The sequence below is a fragment of the Leopardus geoffroyi genome, chromosome B3, assembly GCF_018350155.1.
Source record: "Leopardus geoffroyi isolate Oge1 chromosome B3, O.geoffroyi_Oge1_pat1.0, whole genome shotgun sequence".
Lineage (NCBI taxonomy): Eukaryota > Metazoa > Chordata > Mammalia > Carnivora > Felidae > Leopardus > Leopardus geoffroyi.
This window is the reverse complement of record NC_059337.1, coordinates 19606265-19623909: the sequence shown is the minus strand read 5'-3', so window position 1 is coordinate 19623909 and position 17645 is coordinate 19606265. Positions and strand designations below refer to the sequence as shown.

Here is a 17645-nt window from a genome sequence, read left to right as displayed (position 1 = left end):
GAATGGTGTTTCTCTAGGCCTCAGTATCTGATAAAGAATGGAATGCTTTTTTTTTTTTTTTTTTTTTTTTTTTTTTGTTCTTAGCTGTAACTATTTTATTACCTTTGGGAAAATGCGTGTTTGGAAAAAGACATGTTGGAGTAATCAGAAGTGACCCTTCCTTTATCAACAAATACAGATCACTCCCTTTGATACTGCCTCTTCTTTGAATGCACCTACCTCTCAAAAAAAAAAAAAAAAAAAAAAAAAAAATGAATGCACCTACCTCTCAAAAAAAAAAAAAAAAAAAAAAAGAATGCATCTACCTCTCATAATGTGTTCCTCTGCTAGAAAATGTTGAGGAAAACATTTCTCGCTGCTGCCTGGCATACGGGAGGAATTCAGAAAGTATTTGTTGGATGAATAGCCATGGAAGGCTCTTTTGAGAAATTACATCTGCGTCCTGCTGCCAACTGTGGACACTGACAGCTTGGGTGACCCCTCCCAGGCCTGATAGGCCAGGCGGCCAGCGGCAGGTCTCAATCTTGACATCTTAAAGCATCATTTTCCAGATCTGGGCAGCCTTAGCCTGTCAATTCAGAAGAAAGCGAGAGGTTCTCTGAGATAAAGAAGGCCTTTTGCTTTCTTTTGTTTTGCCTGTTGGAAAATGCCCGGCACGTGGGGAATCAGACTCCAGGTCAGGTGACGCTGGGCACCTGGGAGCTGGGTCCTGCTCCGCGAGGCCACTGCGTCCAGGCTTACTTCTCTCCCACGGGTCTCCCCATCAGGGCGGCTCCTGAATGAAGCATTCTTCTCCTGCCAGAAATAGTTTTAAGATGGTAGAGTGGTGCCTAGGTGGCGAAGGGTTGTTTTTATTTTTATTTTATTTTGTTTTTTAAATGAAAGCACACAGAGTCTAGACAGCATAGGTTGAGGGAAACAGCCAAAACATACAGTGTGACATTGTTCCTGTCCTTTGAGGGAAGAAAGGACTCTGCGAATTCCAACAGAAGGGAAGAATCAGACTTCTGTTTCTGAAGAAAGGTCATCTTTACGTGTAGCGGTTTCAGGCTCTTTCTAGACTTTTCAGCCAACCGGCGATCCCAAAACACTTGCTTAACTGCACTCTCAACTGTTCCCAAGGAGATAAGGGCCTCCAGATAGAGAAAGAGAGAAGAGAGAGGGAGAGGGGGAGATTTAGAGAGAAGGAGAGAGAGAGAGAAATATTACTATGTGGAAGGGACCTTTGGGCTTTGTCTCCTGGCAGAGAGCTCCAGCTTACCTGTCAGGGTCTCTTGAATCAGGGCCACTAAGCACCCCTGAAGGTTATGGCCAATTTCTCTCATGAGGGTTCTTGTCTAGCTTTGCCCAAGCTGCTGGAATCACTTGGCTTACAAATGAAAGGGAAATGTTCCCACATACCTATGTTTCCCTCTCCCTGTCAGTCCCCCTTCTCCATGGTCCGGCTGTCCACCAAGAGAGCCGTCCACTCTTGTGGCCTCATTCTGGTTTCTCCTTTTCGTGGTGGAATCCAGGACTCTCTGAATGTCCCAAAGTTGGCTTTAGCTGCTTCCCATGGAAAAAAGCAGAAAGTGAGAGAGAAAGAGAGAGAGAGAGAAAGAGAGAGAGCCTCTTTATCTGGCCATCCCATGCATACCTGGGTGCAACGTAAGTGATACGTTTACCTCTTTCCTCTCGGGTAGAAGGGAAAGGCTGCCCTAGTGTGATGAAATTCAGAGAATTGTATTCATTAGGAGCAAATATGGACGTCCCAGTGGGGGCTGTGGCCACATCTGCCATTCTACAGTACTGTCGTATGGGGTGCTGAGTCAGAGGTTCTGGGTGTAGATGGTCACATACTGGGGCAGGAATGAAGTGCATCTAGGGACTGTGGGGTTGGGAATTTAGCCTGTCTCTGTCTATATCCCCCTCCTGAGAGAGAATAAGAAGTCCCCAGGAGCATGGAGAAGGTCAGGGAGCCTGCCTGGAGATGCCAGGAGAGAGGGGACCGCAGGGGTGGGGGTGGTAAGAAAAGAGAGGGGCCAGGCCTCCTGCTCCAAGGTACAGCCAGATCTCACTGAGCCATGTCTTTACAGCCTGTCACCCCCCCACCCCAAAAAAGACTGAGCCCCCCCTGAAACAGACACCATGGTGTCTGACTTAGCTCTCCAGCACCCACAGAGCATCATAAAAGCTGTCAATGAATGCTAAATCTAAATGCAAGAACAAGGAGGAAATCACTTGAACTTGACAGCTACTTTTGCAAAAGAGAATGACTTTTGACATTCAAACACATTCAGGAGAGATCCTTGCTTAGTCTTGGGCACAAATGGTTAGGACTTTTCTTCCGTTAAAGGAAGGTACAGAGGACCATGACCTGTGACATTGCCCATGCAAAATTATTTAACAGTCTTTGTGTCTGGGGCACCTGCACGGCACAGTCAGTTAAGTGTCTGACTCTTGATTTAGGCTCAGGTCATGATCTCACAGTTCGTGGGATCTAGCCCCGAATCAAGCTGTGCACTGACAGTGCTAAGCCTACTTGGGATTCTCTATCTCCGTCTCTCTCTCTGCCTCTCTCTCTCTCTGCCCCTTCCCTGCTTGCGCTCTTTCCCCCTCTCTCTCTCAATAAGTAAATAAAAACATTTTTAAAAATCTGTGTGTCAGATAGAGTAGGACAAAATTGATATTTTTATAACCTTTCTAAAAGCAAAAAAGAAAATCAAGTTCAGTATAATTCCTGTGAATGAAACAAAAAAATAAAAGGCCCAGCTAGTAAATATCTTATTTGACCCTTAGGATGTTTCTAAGCCAGCACTTCTTTGTGTCTTTAAAACTCAGGGCTGCTATGAAACATTTTATGTCATCCCTGACTCTCTACTCCTTCTGGAAAGACGGCAAAAATAGCAGAATCTCTTAAAGCACTAAGATGTTATCTACTCATCTTTTGTTTTAATAGGTTTGGAAGGTTAGAATCTAGAGTTTACAGTGTAGTGTGGCTTGTCTTTTATCGAAAGAACTCACACACCCAAAAATATATTTCAGTCCCAAAGGCTTTGCATATTAAGGATTATCTATAGACCAGACCATATATTTATAGATGTTTGAGAATTAACTATGGATGGGGGCGCCTGGGTGGCTCAGTTAGTTGAGCGTCTGACTCTCCATTTTGGCTCAGGTCATGATCTCACAGTTTGTGAGTGTGAGCCCCGCATCAGGCTGTGTGCTAATGGCACAGAGTCTGCTTAGGATTCTCTCTCTCTCTCTCTCTCTCTCTCTCTCTCTGCCCCTCCCCCCTGCTCACGCTCTTTCTCTCTCTTTCGAAATAAATAAACATTAAAAAAAAAAAAAAACCTGGGGCGCCTGGGTGGCTCAGTCGGTAAGGCGTCCGACTTCGGATCAGGTCATGATCTCGCGGTTTGTGAGTTTGAGCCCCACGTCGGGCTCTGTGCTGACAGCTCAGAGCCTGGAGCCTGCTTCAGATTCTGTGTCTCCCTCTCTCTCTGCCCACCCCCCCCCCCATGCTCACGCTCTGTCTCTCAATAATAAATAAATGTTAAAAAAAATTAAAACAAAAACAAAAAAACCTTACATTAAAAACAATTAACTATGGATTAACCACATACTATTTCTCCTTCTCGTATTTCATGAAACCAGACCACATGGGTTGGTTACTTTATCACAACTCTACCTATAAATACATAGATAAGCATAATGGATAATGATCAGGACCTTACTGTGTGCCAGGCATCGGCCTAAGTGCTCTGTGTGAGCTCACACATTCAAAACAGCCAACAAGGGTGTGAAGTGTGGGGACTATTTTTATCCCCATTTATATATTGAAGGCACTGAGGCCCTAAGGAGTTGAGGAATAGCCTAGGGCTGAGAGGTGGAGGGGCTGAGTTGCCACCCCAGGCTGCCCGTCTCCGGAGTCCACCTTGTCCCCCTGAGAAGGGACACATCACAAGGACTCAGGCGGGACCAAAGCAAGAGTGATCTGCATGTTCTCTAGGAGAGAGCTTGCTTCTCTTCCTTCTGCATCCCCAACCGGCTAGGCACACTGGCCCTGAGGACAGAAGGCACCTTGGCCCTGGCCAGTAGGAGGTTTCTCCAGCCCTGAGCAGTTGCCAGCACCCCAGAGGCCAGGCCCAGTTGTCTTGTCGGCAGCAGCTTAGCTAGGCGAGCAGGCAAGGCCACACAGCCGCTATGTCCTGATGAAGTACCCGTGTGGCCATGACCCACATCGGCCCAACTTCAGGACCCTTCTGTGCTGTGGCACACAGCCTGGTTTGGCATCTTTTTTAAAAGCTAAAAGCCCCTCTTACTCTGACCTTTGGTCTGCCCTGTCTATACTGTGCAGGTTGCCCACACACCCCGCGTGGCACTTCTCTCCAGGGCATCTAATTGTGTGCACTCCTAGATGCTATATGAGGCCCCTGCTTCTGGCTTCTTCCACCAGGGCATGGCTGGTATCCTAGGAAAACTTGTGCTCTGCTGTCCTGCCCTGGTGGGTGACCATACCTGGGTCCTCATATTTGTCCTGGTTCCTGACACCCCTTGAGACACTGGTGAATATTTGTAAGCTGCCTATTATCCTACAGCCCTTGACATTCCAAGCTTATTTTTTGCCACAAACCTGTTACCCCCAAATTATAAATGCAACTTACTTCAAAAATTAGTATTTGAGGGCACCTGGGTGGCTCAGCCAGTTGAGCAGCTGACTCTTGATGTTGGCTCAGGTCATGATCTCAAGGTCGTGGGATCAAGCCCCACGTTAGGCTCTGCACTGAGTGTGGAGTCTGCTTTAGATTCTGTCTCTCTCACCCCCTCTGCCCCTCCTCCACTCACACTCTGTCTCTCCCTCTCTCTCTCTAAAATAAAATAATGAATAGTTTTTTAAAAAATTAGTATTTGAATTCAAATAATACAACCAGTTCTCAGTTAATGTTCTATGAAGTCACCACAAACACTGACTTTGCAAATATAGAACCATCGCTTCTAAGAGAAATACAGGGTTAGGTTTGTGCAAGCCTCTGGCCACAGCATTTTTGTCAACTGTTCCATACATCACCTGGTTTTATGTGTGTTTCTGTTTAAAAACATTTTATTTACTATGTATTACTGATTCATTAACACTGGACTCAAGGCCATCAGCACTGTAACTCCTTCCTCAACGAAGCTCACCCAGCACATGTGTTTTCTCTGCAAGGCACATCACAGCTGTCCAATGCTTAGGAACCAGACAGCACCTCAGCAGTCTGCTTGGGGGCCATTTTAAGCCATGAAGCCACCAACCAAAGGCACAAAAATATGAAAAGCATGGCACTAAAAATAGATCACAAGAAGGACATTTGTTCACAGTATGAGAACTGAAAACAAAAGACAGAGTGTCGCCTTTGTTTGGCCTCAACTGAGAACGTGTGTATCTGGGCAGCTCAAACATTTTGCTGTTCTGCATATATCCGCAAATGATCACAAAAGCACAAGTATTGATTTAGGCAAATTTCACGGAATCGTGAATAATGGGAAGTGACTGTATATCTTATTGTCTTTTTCACTCCCCATCAGACTGAATCTTAGAGCTGGAAGGAATGTTTAAAGCCAGCTAATTTAGCCCCTTGTTTCATACGGGGCGGGGGGGGGAGGGAATAAACGTAAATTTAAACACTGTGTATTAAAGCACCTTACAACTTAATCATGAACAGCCTGTCTAGATTAATGTACTGGATTAGTCTCTTTTTCTTTTCAAATTGTATTTCCAGCCTAAGTGATGTGCTGTGGTTTCATAATCAAAAGCAATTTCATCTAAGGAAGACCTGAAATGTAAGCTAATATGAAAGAATCTATGTATTTGGGATCCTGTGACCATCCTGCCAAGAACGTTCATCCTAGAACATATCATAGATCTAAAAAGTGACCCAGAAGCTTTTTACTATCTACATTCAGATCCCTCTGTGCCCTCCAACAGACCAAGTTGCTTTCCCACAGTTTAGTCTAACAGGAATGCCCCAATTAACCCCCCTCCACTCCACTATTACCCTTTAGAAGGTCTGTGAAAGGGTTACTGGTTGACCTTCCTTTTTTTTGAGAGAGAGAGAGAGAGAGAGAGAGAGAAAGAGTGTGTGCGAAAGTCAAAGCAGGGGAGGGGTAGGGGGGTGGGAGGCACAGAGAATCTCAAGCAGGTTTCACGCTGACAGCAGCCAGCCTGATGAGGGGCTCAAACTCATGAACCCTGAGACCATGACCTGAGCCAAAGTCAGACACTCAACTGACTGAGCCATCCAGGTGCTCCTGGTTGACCTTCCATTGTAATGGTCGTCAGCCCAAGACAGATTCCAAATACAACACGGGGAAGGACCAGTCTGCCTTCCGATTCTGGTAGGTCTCCCACTCAGCATGATCTCAGAATTGTCTAGTGAGGAGCTGGGCCCAGCTCGCTTTGCCCACCCCGCCTCCAGCCCTGCAGCTTGGTAAGGCAGCATTGCTCTGGAAATGCTCTGCACCAGAGCACAGATCTGCCCTTGTAGCTGAGCTGGAGAGAGGTCTTCAAGGTGGGAGTTAGAAATATTGGCTTGGGGACACCTGGGTGGCTCAGTCAATTAAGCATCCTACTCTTGGTTTCAGCTCGGGCCATGATCTTACTGTTCATGAGATCGAGCCCGGTGTCCAGCTCTGTACTGACAGTGGAATTCTCTTTCTCCCTCTCTCTGTCCCTCCCCCACTCATTCTCTTTCTCTCTCTCTCTCTCTCTCTCTCTCTCTTTCTCAAAAATAAATAAATAAACTTAAAAAAACAACATTTAAAAAAGAAAAAAAGGAAGAAAGAAAAAGAAGAGGAAAAAAAGGAAAGAGAAAAGAAAAGAAAAGAAAGAAAAGAAAAGAAAAGAAAAGAAAAGAAAAGAAAAGAAAAGAAAAGAAAAGAAAAGAAAAAAGAAAAACATACTAGCTTGTAGTATGTTCCCAGCCAGGGCAGAAAGACAAGTAGAACAATGCAGGGTTTCCACTGGTAGCTACCAACCTCCCCCTCTCCTTGCTTTCCCTGGCCATTTGGTGTGTAGGTATCCCCCACTTTTCAAAAGTTCACTTTACACCACTTGGCTTTTATGAAAGTCTTAGACCTGGAAGAAATATGCAGAGGATTTCTGCTTTTCCCAAAGAAAGGGCAGAAAGCGAAAATAGCATTCAGTATTGGTTTTGCAGTGAGCTGCTAGAAAGTCATTGCACACCCTAAGCAGCAATAGTGGTGCCCCCAAACTCCTTCCCCGGGGAACTACACCCAGGATCTCAGCATCAAGCAGCCACAGCTTCGAACTGTATCTGTGAGCATCTGTGCTTTGTCTCCATTTATTTTGTGCATCCATTAGCAGGACATTTCTTAAGGTATCAGAAAAACCTAAGAGAGGTGATTTGGGGGTGGATGGGGCAGGGCGTCTGGGAGTCTGGGAGTCCTCACATGTTTTTCCCATATAAATTAATGGTAATTACTTCTTTGCTTAATGCCTTTGCTCTCAGCTTGAGAAAGGTTTCATAGGAACACTCTACTTTCAGACAGCAGGGAAAACCCATACTTGAAAATATTTATCTTTGGCTCTGAATTTTACTGTGATGCTATCGGAGTCCAAGCATTGTGATTTGGTGAGTGCCTTGAATTTATTAAAGCGGATCTTGTTTCTACACATTTACAAGATGTTAGATGCTATTATACACTGGAGACAAGTTCAGAGGTCAAAGGTCAGGAGGTACTAGGAAGTTATTGTCAAGACCGCTCCACCCTCAAGAGAAGGGAGCTGTTCACGAGACTTTAGGATAAAAGGAGAACATCTGGAGTATCAGTAATTAAGTCTGAAATGTGGTTCAACAGGAAGTGACAAGTCTGTCCTCAGAGATCTCTTCAAAGTAGGACAGTCTCCATAGTTTAAATATCTATCGCTGGGTCTGGAGCTAGGTCTCGTGGGATTTTTTAACTCCTTGGGTTCCTTTAGGGCCCTTGGGGGATGGCCTTGCATACACAGACAACAATTACAGAATTTAATCACAGTGGGACGTTTTTAGTTATCTTGGGAACTTTAAGACCTTTCTAAATCAGTTTTCATGGTTAAAATACAATTTAGCTGTGTTCGTGTGACAAAGATAACGCCCCCGCACCGTTTAAACTAAAAAATACACGGCTTTGCAGTCCACTTGCATTTTCTGTGTTATCTTTGAAATAACTGTACGATGGGGAATAACTTCCTTTTTTCTACCCATCAATGATTTCGCCTTCTGCATAGGAGTTAATTCTTACAGAGTGATGGCTTTTGATTTTCAGCTTCCCCATTTCTACTTGGAGTTTCTATCTGAAATACAGAAAAACTTCAACTTGACTATCCTGAAACATTTTAAAGCCTCCCCCTCACCTCCCTTCTCTTTATAGGAAATGTAAAAGCCCCTGATTTGGAATATTAGGTTATTTGTTCCAACAGGAACAATAAAAGGTGGGGAAGGTTAACTTCAAGTAAGGAGGGTAATGCCTCGTTGTCTTTGAGTGGATGTCCTGGGCTCCCCACCCTTCCCTAGAACTTTCAGAAATGAGGAGGTCTGGTGGCCTGTGACAGTGTGGGTTCATACAAACTGTTATAATTAGCCTTGTTCCCCAGAGAAAGGGACTCCTTGCCCCCCCAGGCGGGGGGTAATGTCTTAAGTTTGAAAATCTAATCAGACTGGGCTTTAATTTCCAAAGGAAGGAGTTGTGGGCTGCCCACCCCCAGCCAGCCACCCTGCAGGCAGGGGCAAGGTGGCCTCTGGGCATTAGAGCAACCAAGCTTTCTGACCTCTGGGGTGGCCTAGCAGCTAGAGTCCAGTGGCAAGAGTAAAAGTGTCAAATGCAAGAAGCTTTCATAATCTCACTATTTAACACTACTTGAGATGGTTTTTGTTGTTGTTGTTGTTGTTGTTGTTTTGTTGTTGTTTTTCTCTAGATGTCAACACTGTGGCTGGGGCACAGGGGAAGGGGGCAGGTGAGGGTGGGGTCTGTTTGCCATATCTTATACCCCTTCCTGTTCTCTGAAATCCTATGCCTTATCTTTAGGATTAAGAATGCCTCAGTGGGCAGGTGCCTGGGTGGCCTGGTTGAGCATCAGACTTCATTCGGCTCAGGTCATGATCTCACTCATGATCTCATGAGTTTGAGCCTGGCTTCAGGCTCTCTGCTGTCAGCATGGAGCCTGCTTCGGATCCTCTGTCCCTGTCTCTCTCTGCCCCTCCCCCATTTGCGCTCTCTCTTTCAAAAATAAATAAAACATTAAAAAAAAAAAAAAAGGAATTCCCTGGTGGGATTTCAGGTCTATTTCTAGGTCGGAGTGATCATTCTATCTCCCGAATGGCCAAAGGTTGGAGGGATAGCGCAGGTTTTTAAACTTTCTTATGGCTTTTGTTTCTGCTTTAGCTTGACCTTCCTCTTGGGCCCAGGAAAGTCTCTGCATCTGGCACAGCGGGGGGCCTGCTGACCTGTAAACACAGACAGGAAAATTTGGGAGAAGGCAGTGAAAGAAGTCAGCATCTCTAAATCAATTTATGATGCATGCAAATCATGTTTTCAAATATTTACAGAGTCTCTGAGGGAATTACATCACTGTTTATAACTGTTTTGATTGTTTTTTATGACTCAGGCCCTGTAGAGCCAAGCGATGTAATTCCTGAGAGATGCTGAGACTACGCTGCGAGCCTCCCCTCCTGAGCGGAAAGTCGGGGTGTAATGAGAAAAGCGCTCCCCTTAATAGACGGAGCTTGGCTGAGCACTGGGGGATTATTAATGTGCTGCTGGGTGGCAGGAGATCTTTCCTCAGTTTACAAGTGGTGGGGGCAGTGGGGGCAACCGTGGTAGCCCAGAATGGGCGGGAGCGCCTGGCCTGGATGTGGCAGGGCACATGCAGGTGCGAGCTTTGTGTCTGCCTCCTCTGGGGAGTCTTAGAAGATTCTGGTGGAAATAAGCCATGAATGATTGGGGTTTGATGCTTGTCCTCAGATCCCATCCCATATGGCAAAACTTCCCTGACTTCATAAAGAGAACTGTCATCCATTCCTATCAGAGGACAGGGGAGGGAGAGGCCCCCAGTCTCCATGCACAGCAGTAGGGACTGGACAAGTTCCTGTCCATCTTCCATGACTCTGGTCCAGTCACTACGGCCTTGACCAGTGCAGTTAGAACAAGAGCACAGTTCCAGCCCTTGACCATATCTCCTCATCCCCAGTGTCCCCATATGATGCCTTGACCATATCTCCTCATCCCCAGTGTCTTAAACACAAGTGTGGGTCCACACAGCATCCTTGTGGAACAGTGTGGAACAGAGGTGGGAGCAGTGAACTCCAGCCTCACATCCCAGCTCTGCTCCTCAGTAGCTGTGTGACCTTCAGCATGATCCTTGACCTCTTTCTGGATTTAATGGATTAATCCTGGTAAATTCTCAGTGCCATGTCTAGCTTCTGGCATGCAGTCAGTTCCGGAAATGTTTGCTGTTATTAGTCAGCATGGTGACTTATATTATCAAGGCTGGTCTTTGAAACAAAGTAGTGGGGTTCTAAAGCCTGGCTCACCCCAGCAGTTGAGGAAATGAGGTGGCCAAAGGCTACTTAGAGAGAAGCCGGCTTGTGGGCACTGAGGGGGCCGATCACTGAGTATGTTAGCAGAGTCTGTATGAGAAGCCATTCTTTGTGTCTCTAAGCAAACTCCAGGACAGCAAACATCTTCTGGGCCAGCAAGATAGCTCCACTGGGAGCACCCAAGAGTGGGACATCCAAGAGGGGCTAGAGCTCTCCTCCCTGGGAGTTCCTGGGAAGACCTGAGTCCATGGCCCTCACTCGAGACTTGGAGCTTCTGGTGTCACGTCCTGAGTCCCTCCCTCCTCTCCCAGGAGCATCCCTGTGGTGCAGACGCTTCGGACCACCGCCCTGACCACTGCCTGTGCGGACCACTCAGACCAGCGTGTGGGTTACCTGGAGCATGTGGTGGCTCGCATCTCTATTTCCCACCCACGCAGGGGAGACCTCCAGATCCACCTCATTTCTCCCTCGGGAACCAAGTCTCAACTCTTGGCAAAGAGGTAAGGCCAGGCTGGCCTAGTGGGGCAAAGGCTGGGGATTGTCAGGAGGGCCTATCCAGCCCCAGGTCACAGTGTCCCTGCAGGGCCCTCCTCCCCAGGGCAGGTTGGTTCTTTAGCAGCTTCCTCTTGGAGATACTCAGATGTATACCACGCCAACCTGAAACCTGGCCTTCAAAACCGTCCTTCCTGGAAAACTTTTGTTTCCAGGCAGGAGAGATAAGGGTTTGGAGAGATTTATGGAATTCCGGCTATGACTTAATTGCTCTTCAAAGTGCACCAGAGATCATTTTTCTCACATTCACTCAGCATCTGGAGTAAAAGCTTGTATTAGGGAAGGACTGCTTTGCCCGCTGAAGCTTCTGCACGGTTCTCCAGTTGTGGGGTGTGCTCTTGAACTTGTGTGGGCAGGAGGCTCTGCTCCATGGGAGACTGGCTCGCTTGGGGTGCTCGGTGGCTGCTCTCTACAGCCTTCTCACCCATGTGCCTGAGAGGGTCCCACTCAGGACCAATAAACAGCCTCTGAACTCTGGGGTCTCACATAGGCTTTGTGGAGAGCCATGGAGCCATTTCTTCCACAAAGTCAGAAACAAGAAAGAAGTACTTTGATGCATTTGTGTTGCTTGCAGGTAACTGGAGTGAGGGGATTAATGGGAGGTTGGGGGAGGGGGCAAGGGGGACTGGGGCTTCCTTCCAGCTCCTTCTAGCTAAGAGGCAGAGGGAAAAAGAAAGGTTTCAGGACAAACCAGCATTTCCAGCTTCTCTTGAAAAACAGCTGGCAATTGTGTCCCCCACCCCCACCCCCCCACCTCAGGAAGCACCCTGCCACTACCTGTCCCCTGGACCATGGCCCCACTGCCTGCTTGCCCACACTGGGCCCACATGACCCATTTGGGTTCCCTGCCTGGGGCTGCAGCCATATTTGGGCTGTAGGATTCAGAAAATGGGGGTTGAGTGAAGGCCTCCATTCAGGACCAGGTAGGAGTTGCCGTTTCTCTTACCCCCTTCCACCCCACCCCTACTTTGCATAAGACAGAGAGATTGCCTGCAGAGATGAAAGGCTGAATGCTCTTGCCAGCCAGTTGTCTGAAGGAGTGGGGAGTTTGTCCTCTGGAACCAGCCCTGAGACCAGATCCTGCCTTCATGGGTTCCAAGGGCTTGGCCATCAGGCTCAGTCCCCACCAGGTTAGGTTCCACCCTCGTAGAACGAGAGCGACAGGGGCATCTCTCCCTCCTGAAGGTAGGCCTGGGCCACACTCTGCCTCTGCCCTTGGGAGACCAGCAAGGCTGTGAGCAGTTTGAGAGTGCCAGCTGGCAAGCCAACGCTTTATTTATGCTATTTTGCAACCAGAGTTATTATTATTATTACTGGAACTTTTAGAGATTTCATCTAAAAGTCCAAATTTCTAGCATTCCTTGAAACATTGAAGTTCTCTGATAAGGGCCCTCATTCCCTGTTCAAACACCAGACTGGAGCTGGGCGGATGGGCGGGGCCACTTCAAGGCACCTTAGGTCCCCGTCCTTACAGTAGCACGGAGGCCAGGCACAGGCTCCACTTCTCTGGGTTCTCATGAAGTCACCTCCCTAGAGCCCCCTTTGCTCCATGCTGCACACCAGGAGGCATCCAAGGTGGTGAGGCCTGACTTCGAGGCAGGAGCTGGATCCAGGCACCAAATGGTGACCTGGGTTGACCAAGAGCCACAGTGAGGCTTAGGGGTTGGGCCGGCAGGTCAGAGGCCAGCAGGGCAGCAGTGACCTGCGAGGACCCACGCCGAGATGGGCTGTGGGCCCAGAGACATGAGATTATACTCTGCTCCTTCACCTCCTGGCTGGGCACCCAGGAGTCACCCATTTCTCCTCCCTTTATCCCTCACCTCTAGAAATATCATTTCACTCCCATCACAGTCCAGAATGCTACAAGCACTGGATGCTGATGATGTAGATGAAAATGCCCGGCACATGCAGCTGGCCTCCCTCCCTGTCCTGCTTACATCCACCTGACCTGGAAGAACCTTCCAGCGCCCCAGCATCCCCACCGCCTGGCCTCTGTGCACTCTGATCTCCTCCCCTTCTAACCTCCGTCCTGTTCAAGCCCAGTGTGTGCCCCTCAGATGGGAAAGAGCAGGTCCTGCCAAGTTCATTCGCTTCAAGACTACCCATTAGCTAGGAGGTGCTGTACCTGTGCCATCAAGCACTTGAAACCTGCCTTGAGGCCATTTGGCAGTCATCTGAGTCTTGGGAATTTGTTTTTTCCCAAGGCACAGATTTTGTGATTATATCAAGAGTTTGTATTTGGGCGATCTATTACTTCTACTTTATTTCGCATCTTGCTCAATACGGCAGCTTTTTCAGGTTGCCAGATTTTTTTTCACCAAGAGTTAGGTTGATGTTTCGTTAAGTATTTCAGCCCTTAGAAGACAGTTTGTCTTTGTTCTGTCCAGGCGGGTCGGGTTCAGTTTGGCATCGTGTGTGAAAATCAGCCTTGACCTTTGCAGTTTCTTAGAAGAACGTACAGGGTGTGGCCCTCCCCCTCACTATTCGCCAAGCAAAGAACATTCTTCCGATAAAGGTTTTTATACATTCGTTAGATGTTCGGAGAACACCCAAATCAGGCATCCAGTCTTACATCACACCAAATATGTATCTGAACTTCTGATGACAAATAAAGAGCTCTTGGGTAAAGACAGTGTTCCACAATAGAGCTAGAAAATTAGACTGGGAAGGAAGAGTAAGAGAGAAGAACCTGAGATTGTTTCTTCCAAGGAGAGGAGACTAAGCAGGGCACAGGGTGTGGGAAGAAAGAGGGTGCCCATAACTTGCTTCCTGTTTCCTGCTCAAGTCAAAGAAGAGGAAATGGATCTGGGTGGAAGTCCAGAAGGACCTTGGGGTAGCAAAGGACCAAGGGAGGCTCATCAGAACCTACAAGGGGAGGCTGGCTGAGGGGCGGGAGCTCCTGTGCCTCCCCGTGCTGCACCCAGGGGTGCCTCCCACCCACACTGGAGAACAACCAGGCCCCTTATGTCATCTCTTCCAAATGCACCTGTTGAAGCCTGTTAAGCCCTGGAGAGTTGCACGTTTTTCCTTCTTTGTATCTCCTGGAGAACAGCACGTAAGAGCTGGGTCCATGACAGATGTGAAGGTTTCATTCGTTCCATAAGCCAGCATTTTAGAAAGGTTTCCTCTGTGATGCCCTTGGTGCTTAAGTCAAAGAATCATGTGGCCTAGCCTCTTTCTGCCTTTGTGCACCCAGGCATTGGTCCAGATCCTCTGTAGGAGGGAAAGGGTAGGAAGGAACCAGACACCTGAAGGAACATGGGGTGGGGGGTGGGGGGTTTGAGGACCTTCTTTGGTAACCTCTTACACACCTCCCTGTGCTGGAAAGAACAAAGACAGGAGTCCGAATGCCGTTGGGTGAGTCCCAGCTGAGCTGGTTCCTGGCTGTTGGACCTGCCATGAATCACTACCCTTGGGATCTCTCCATCGGTAAACTAGGATGGCAGGAAGAGCCCATCGCTGGCTGAGTCCGTCTCATGTTGGGCACCTATAAGTCCTGCCAGCCTGCCTGCCTCTCAGAATGTTCAGGGGACCCAATGGGATAATGAAGGTGAAGCTGCTGTCCAGGGCTGCGTCATAATGCAAGGGTTTGAAAGCGGTCACCATTGTACCTGCACCTGCGCCTGTGCTGAGGGCCAGGCTCTTTTTCCTTCCGTTCTCAGACCTGCTGCCCTGGAGGTGCCACTCAGCTGAATAGTACTGTCACCTAAGTAATTCTGAGCTGGGAGAGAGCCCTCCTCGGCCTGCCCCACCCCCTCCTTTCCAGATCCTCGTGTTCTCACCCCGAGTCTCCAATTGCAGATTGCTGGATCATTCCAATGAAGGGTTTACAAACTGGGAATTCATGACCGTGCACTGCTGGGGAGAAAAGGCCGAGGGGGAATGGACCTTGGAAATCCAAGACATGCCGTCCCAGGTCCGCAACCCCGAGAAGCAAGGTCAGTGGTTCTCAGGAATTTCCAGACCACTTTTATTATTTCTACCTTTTTGTTAACTCAGACTTTTATTTAACTTGTGTCTCTCATAATTCTTTCTTTTCTTTTTCTTCTTCTTTTTTTTTTTTTATGGAGGTAAAATTCACCATTTAAATCCTTCTAAAGTGTGTAACTAGGGGCGCCTGGGTGCCTCAGTCAGTTAAGCGTCCGACTTGGGCTCAGGTGATGATCTCACGGTTTGTGAGTTCGAGCTCCACGTCAGGCTCTGTGCTGACAGCTCAGAGCCTGGAGCCTGCTTGGGATCTGTGTCTCCCTCTCTCTGCCCCTCCCCTGCTCACGCTCTGTCTCTCCCTCTCTCTCAAAAATAAATACACATTAAAAAAATAAACAAAATGTGTAACTAAATGGCCTTCAGTACATTCACAGTCTTGGTACAACTTACCACTTAACTAAATCCAGAACTTTGACATCACCCCAAAGGGATACCCCATACCCACTAAGCAGACACTCCCCATTCTCCCAGCCCCCAGCAACCCCTAATCTACTTGCTGTATCCATGGATTTGCCTCTTCCGGATGTTTCATGTAAATGGAATCACACAATATGTCACCTTTCGTGTCCAGTTAGCATAATGTTTATAGTATGTATCATACTTCATGCCCTTTCATGACTAAATACAATTTAATTGTGTGTAAATAATTGCATCTATAACATTTCGTTTATCCTTTCATAAGTTGGTGGACAGCTGGGTTCTTTCTTCTTAATGACTGTTAGGAATAATGCTGCTTTGAACATCCACATGTAAGTCTTTATGTGGGCATACATTTTCAGTTCTCTTGGTTGTATACGTAAGAATGGAATTGCTGGGTTATATAGTAATTCTATGTTTGACTTTTTGGAGAACCATCAAACTGTTCTCTGCAGTGCTGTACCATTTTATATTCCTATCAGCACTATGTGAGGATTTTAGTTTCTCTCTGTCATCATCAGCTCTTGTTTTATCATATCCATTTTCTTATTATAGACATCCTAGTGGGTGTGAAGTATATCTCATTACGGTTTTGATTTGCACTAATTCCCCTAATGACTAACAATGCTGAGCATCTTTTCGTGGGCTTATTGCCCACTTTTATCTTCTTTGGAGAAATGTGTATTCATATCTTTTGCTTATTTTAAAACTGGGTTGTCTTTTATTATGGAGTTGTAACAGGTTTTTTTTTTTAATGTTTGTATTTATTTTTAAGAGAGAGACAGAGCACAAGCTGGGGAGGGGCAGAGAGAGAAGGAGACCCAGAATCCAAAGCAGGCTCCAGGCTCTGAGCTGTTGGCACAGAGCCTGACACAGGGCTCGAACTCGCGAACAGCGAGATCATGACCTGAGCAGAAGTCAGACACTTAACCGACTGAGCCACCCAGGCGCCCCAGTGGTTGGAATTTTGATAGAGATTTCACTGAATCTAGTTCAGTTTGGGGAGAATTGCCATCTTTACAAAATTGAGTTCTCCCATCCGTGAACACAATTTATTTATTTATTTTGACTTATCTTGATCTTCTTTCATTTCTATCAGCATTGTTTTGTGGCTGTCAGTCCACATGCCTTGTACATCCTTGGTGACATTTGTTCCTAAGTATTTTGTTCTTTTTGATGCTATTGTAAATGGAATGGTTTTCTTACTTTTGCTTTCAGATTGTTTTTTTTTCCCTCTGGGATGGTAGCCTTTCCTAACTCTCCTTTTGGGTCATAATCATTTCTTGAACTGATCTGTATTGAATTCCTACTTTGGGCCAGGCACTGATGGAGGTGATAAGGCTACACCGGGAGAGAAAATGAGAATAATCATTGCGTCTTCTGCCATAGTCACCAACCTCAGTCTCTGATGTCTTCACATATCTCTCTGTTGGATTGGGATTTATAGTAAAGGGACAGGGACTATGCTGTCTGTGGAGACAGTTCCCTGAAGTTTGCTTTCACCGTTCTGTTGTCCCTAGGGGCCTGCTTCTTGATCACCCTAGAACCTTCCCCTGCCCTGGTCCTTTTCTGAGTTTTCATGAAGCACAGTTTCAGAGAAGTTTTTTTTTTTAACCAGGAAGAACAGAAGAGCATTGACTTGCCTCATGCAGAAAATTGACTTTTTTTTCATTTTTTTTGTGAGAGAGAGAACGATCGAGAGAGAACAAGAGGGGGAGGGGCAGACAGAGAGGGAGACAGAATCTGAAGCAGGCTCCAGGCTCTGAGCTGTCAGCACAGAGCCCGATGTGGGGCTCAAACTCACAAGTCACAAGATCATGACCTGAGACAAAGTCAGATGCTTAACTGACTGAGCCACCCAGATGCCACCAGAAAATTGACCTTAAATTTTTTTTTAATCTTTATTTATTTTTGAGAGAGAGACAGAATGTGAGCAGGGGAGGAGCAGAGAGAGAAGGAGACACAGAATCTGAAGCAGGCTCCAGGCCCTGAGCTGTCAGCACAGAGCCTGATGTGGGGCTCAAACTCACGAATCGTGAGATCATGACCTGAGCCGAAGTCGGACACCCAACAGACTGAGCCACCCAGGCACCCCGAAAATTGACTTTAAATGATCAAATCATCTATAAGACC

At 47.0% G+C, this 17645-nt stretch overlaps 1 protein-coding gene across 2 annotated transcripts in view; it reads left to right on the top strand.

Moving 5' to 3' along the window:
• The window catches only part of PCSK6 (proprotein convertase subtilisin/kexin type 6), a 193090-nt gene that overhangs the window by 119220 nt on the left and 56225 nt on the right, over positions 1–17645 (top strand). For both annotated transcript variants that reach the window (XM_045448813.1, XM_045448812.1), the window contains exons 12-13: positions 10868–11056; positions 14910–15046. In XM_045448813.1, coding sequence (XP_045304769.1) covers positions 10868–11056; positions 14910–15046 — 326 coding nt within the window. The remainder of the gene's footprint in view (positions 1–10867; positions 11057–14909; positions 15047–17645) is intronic.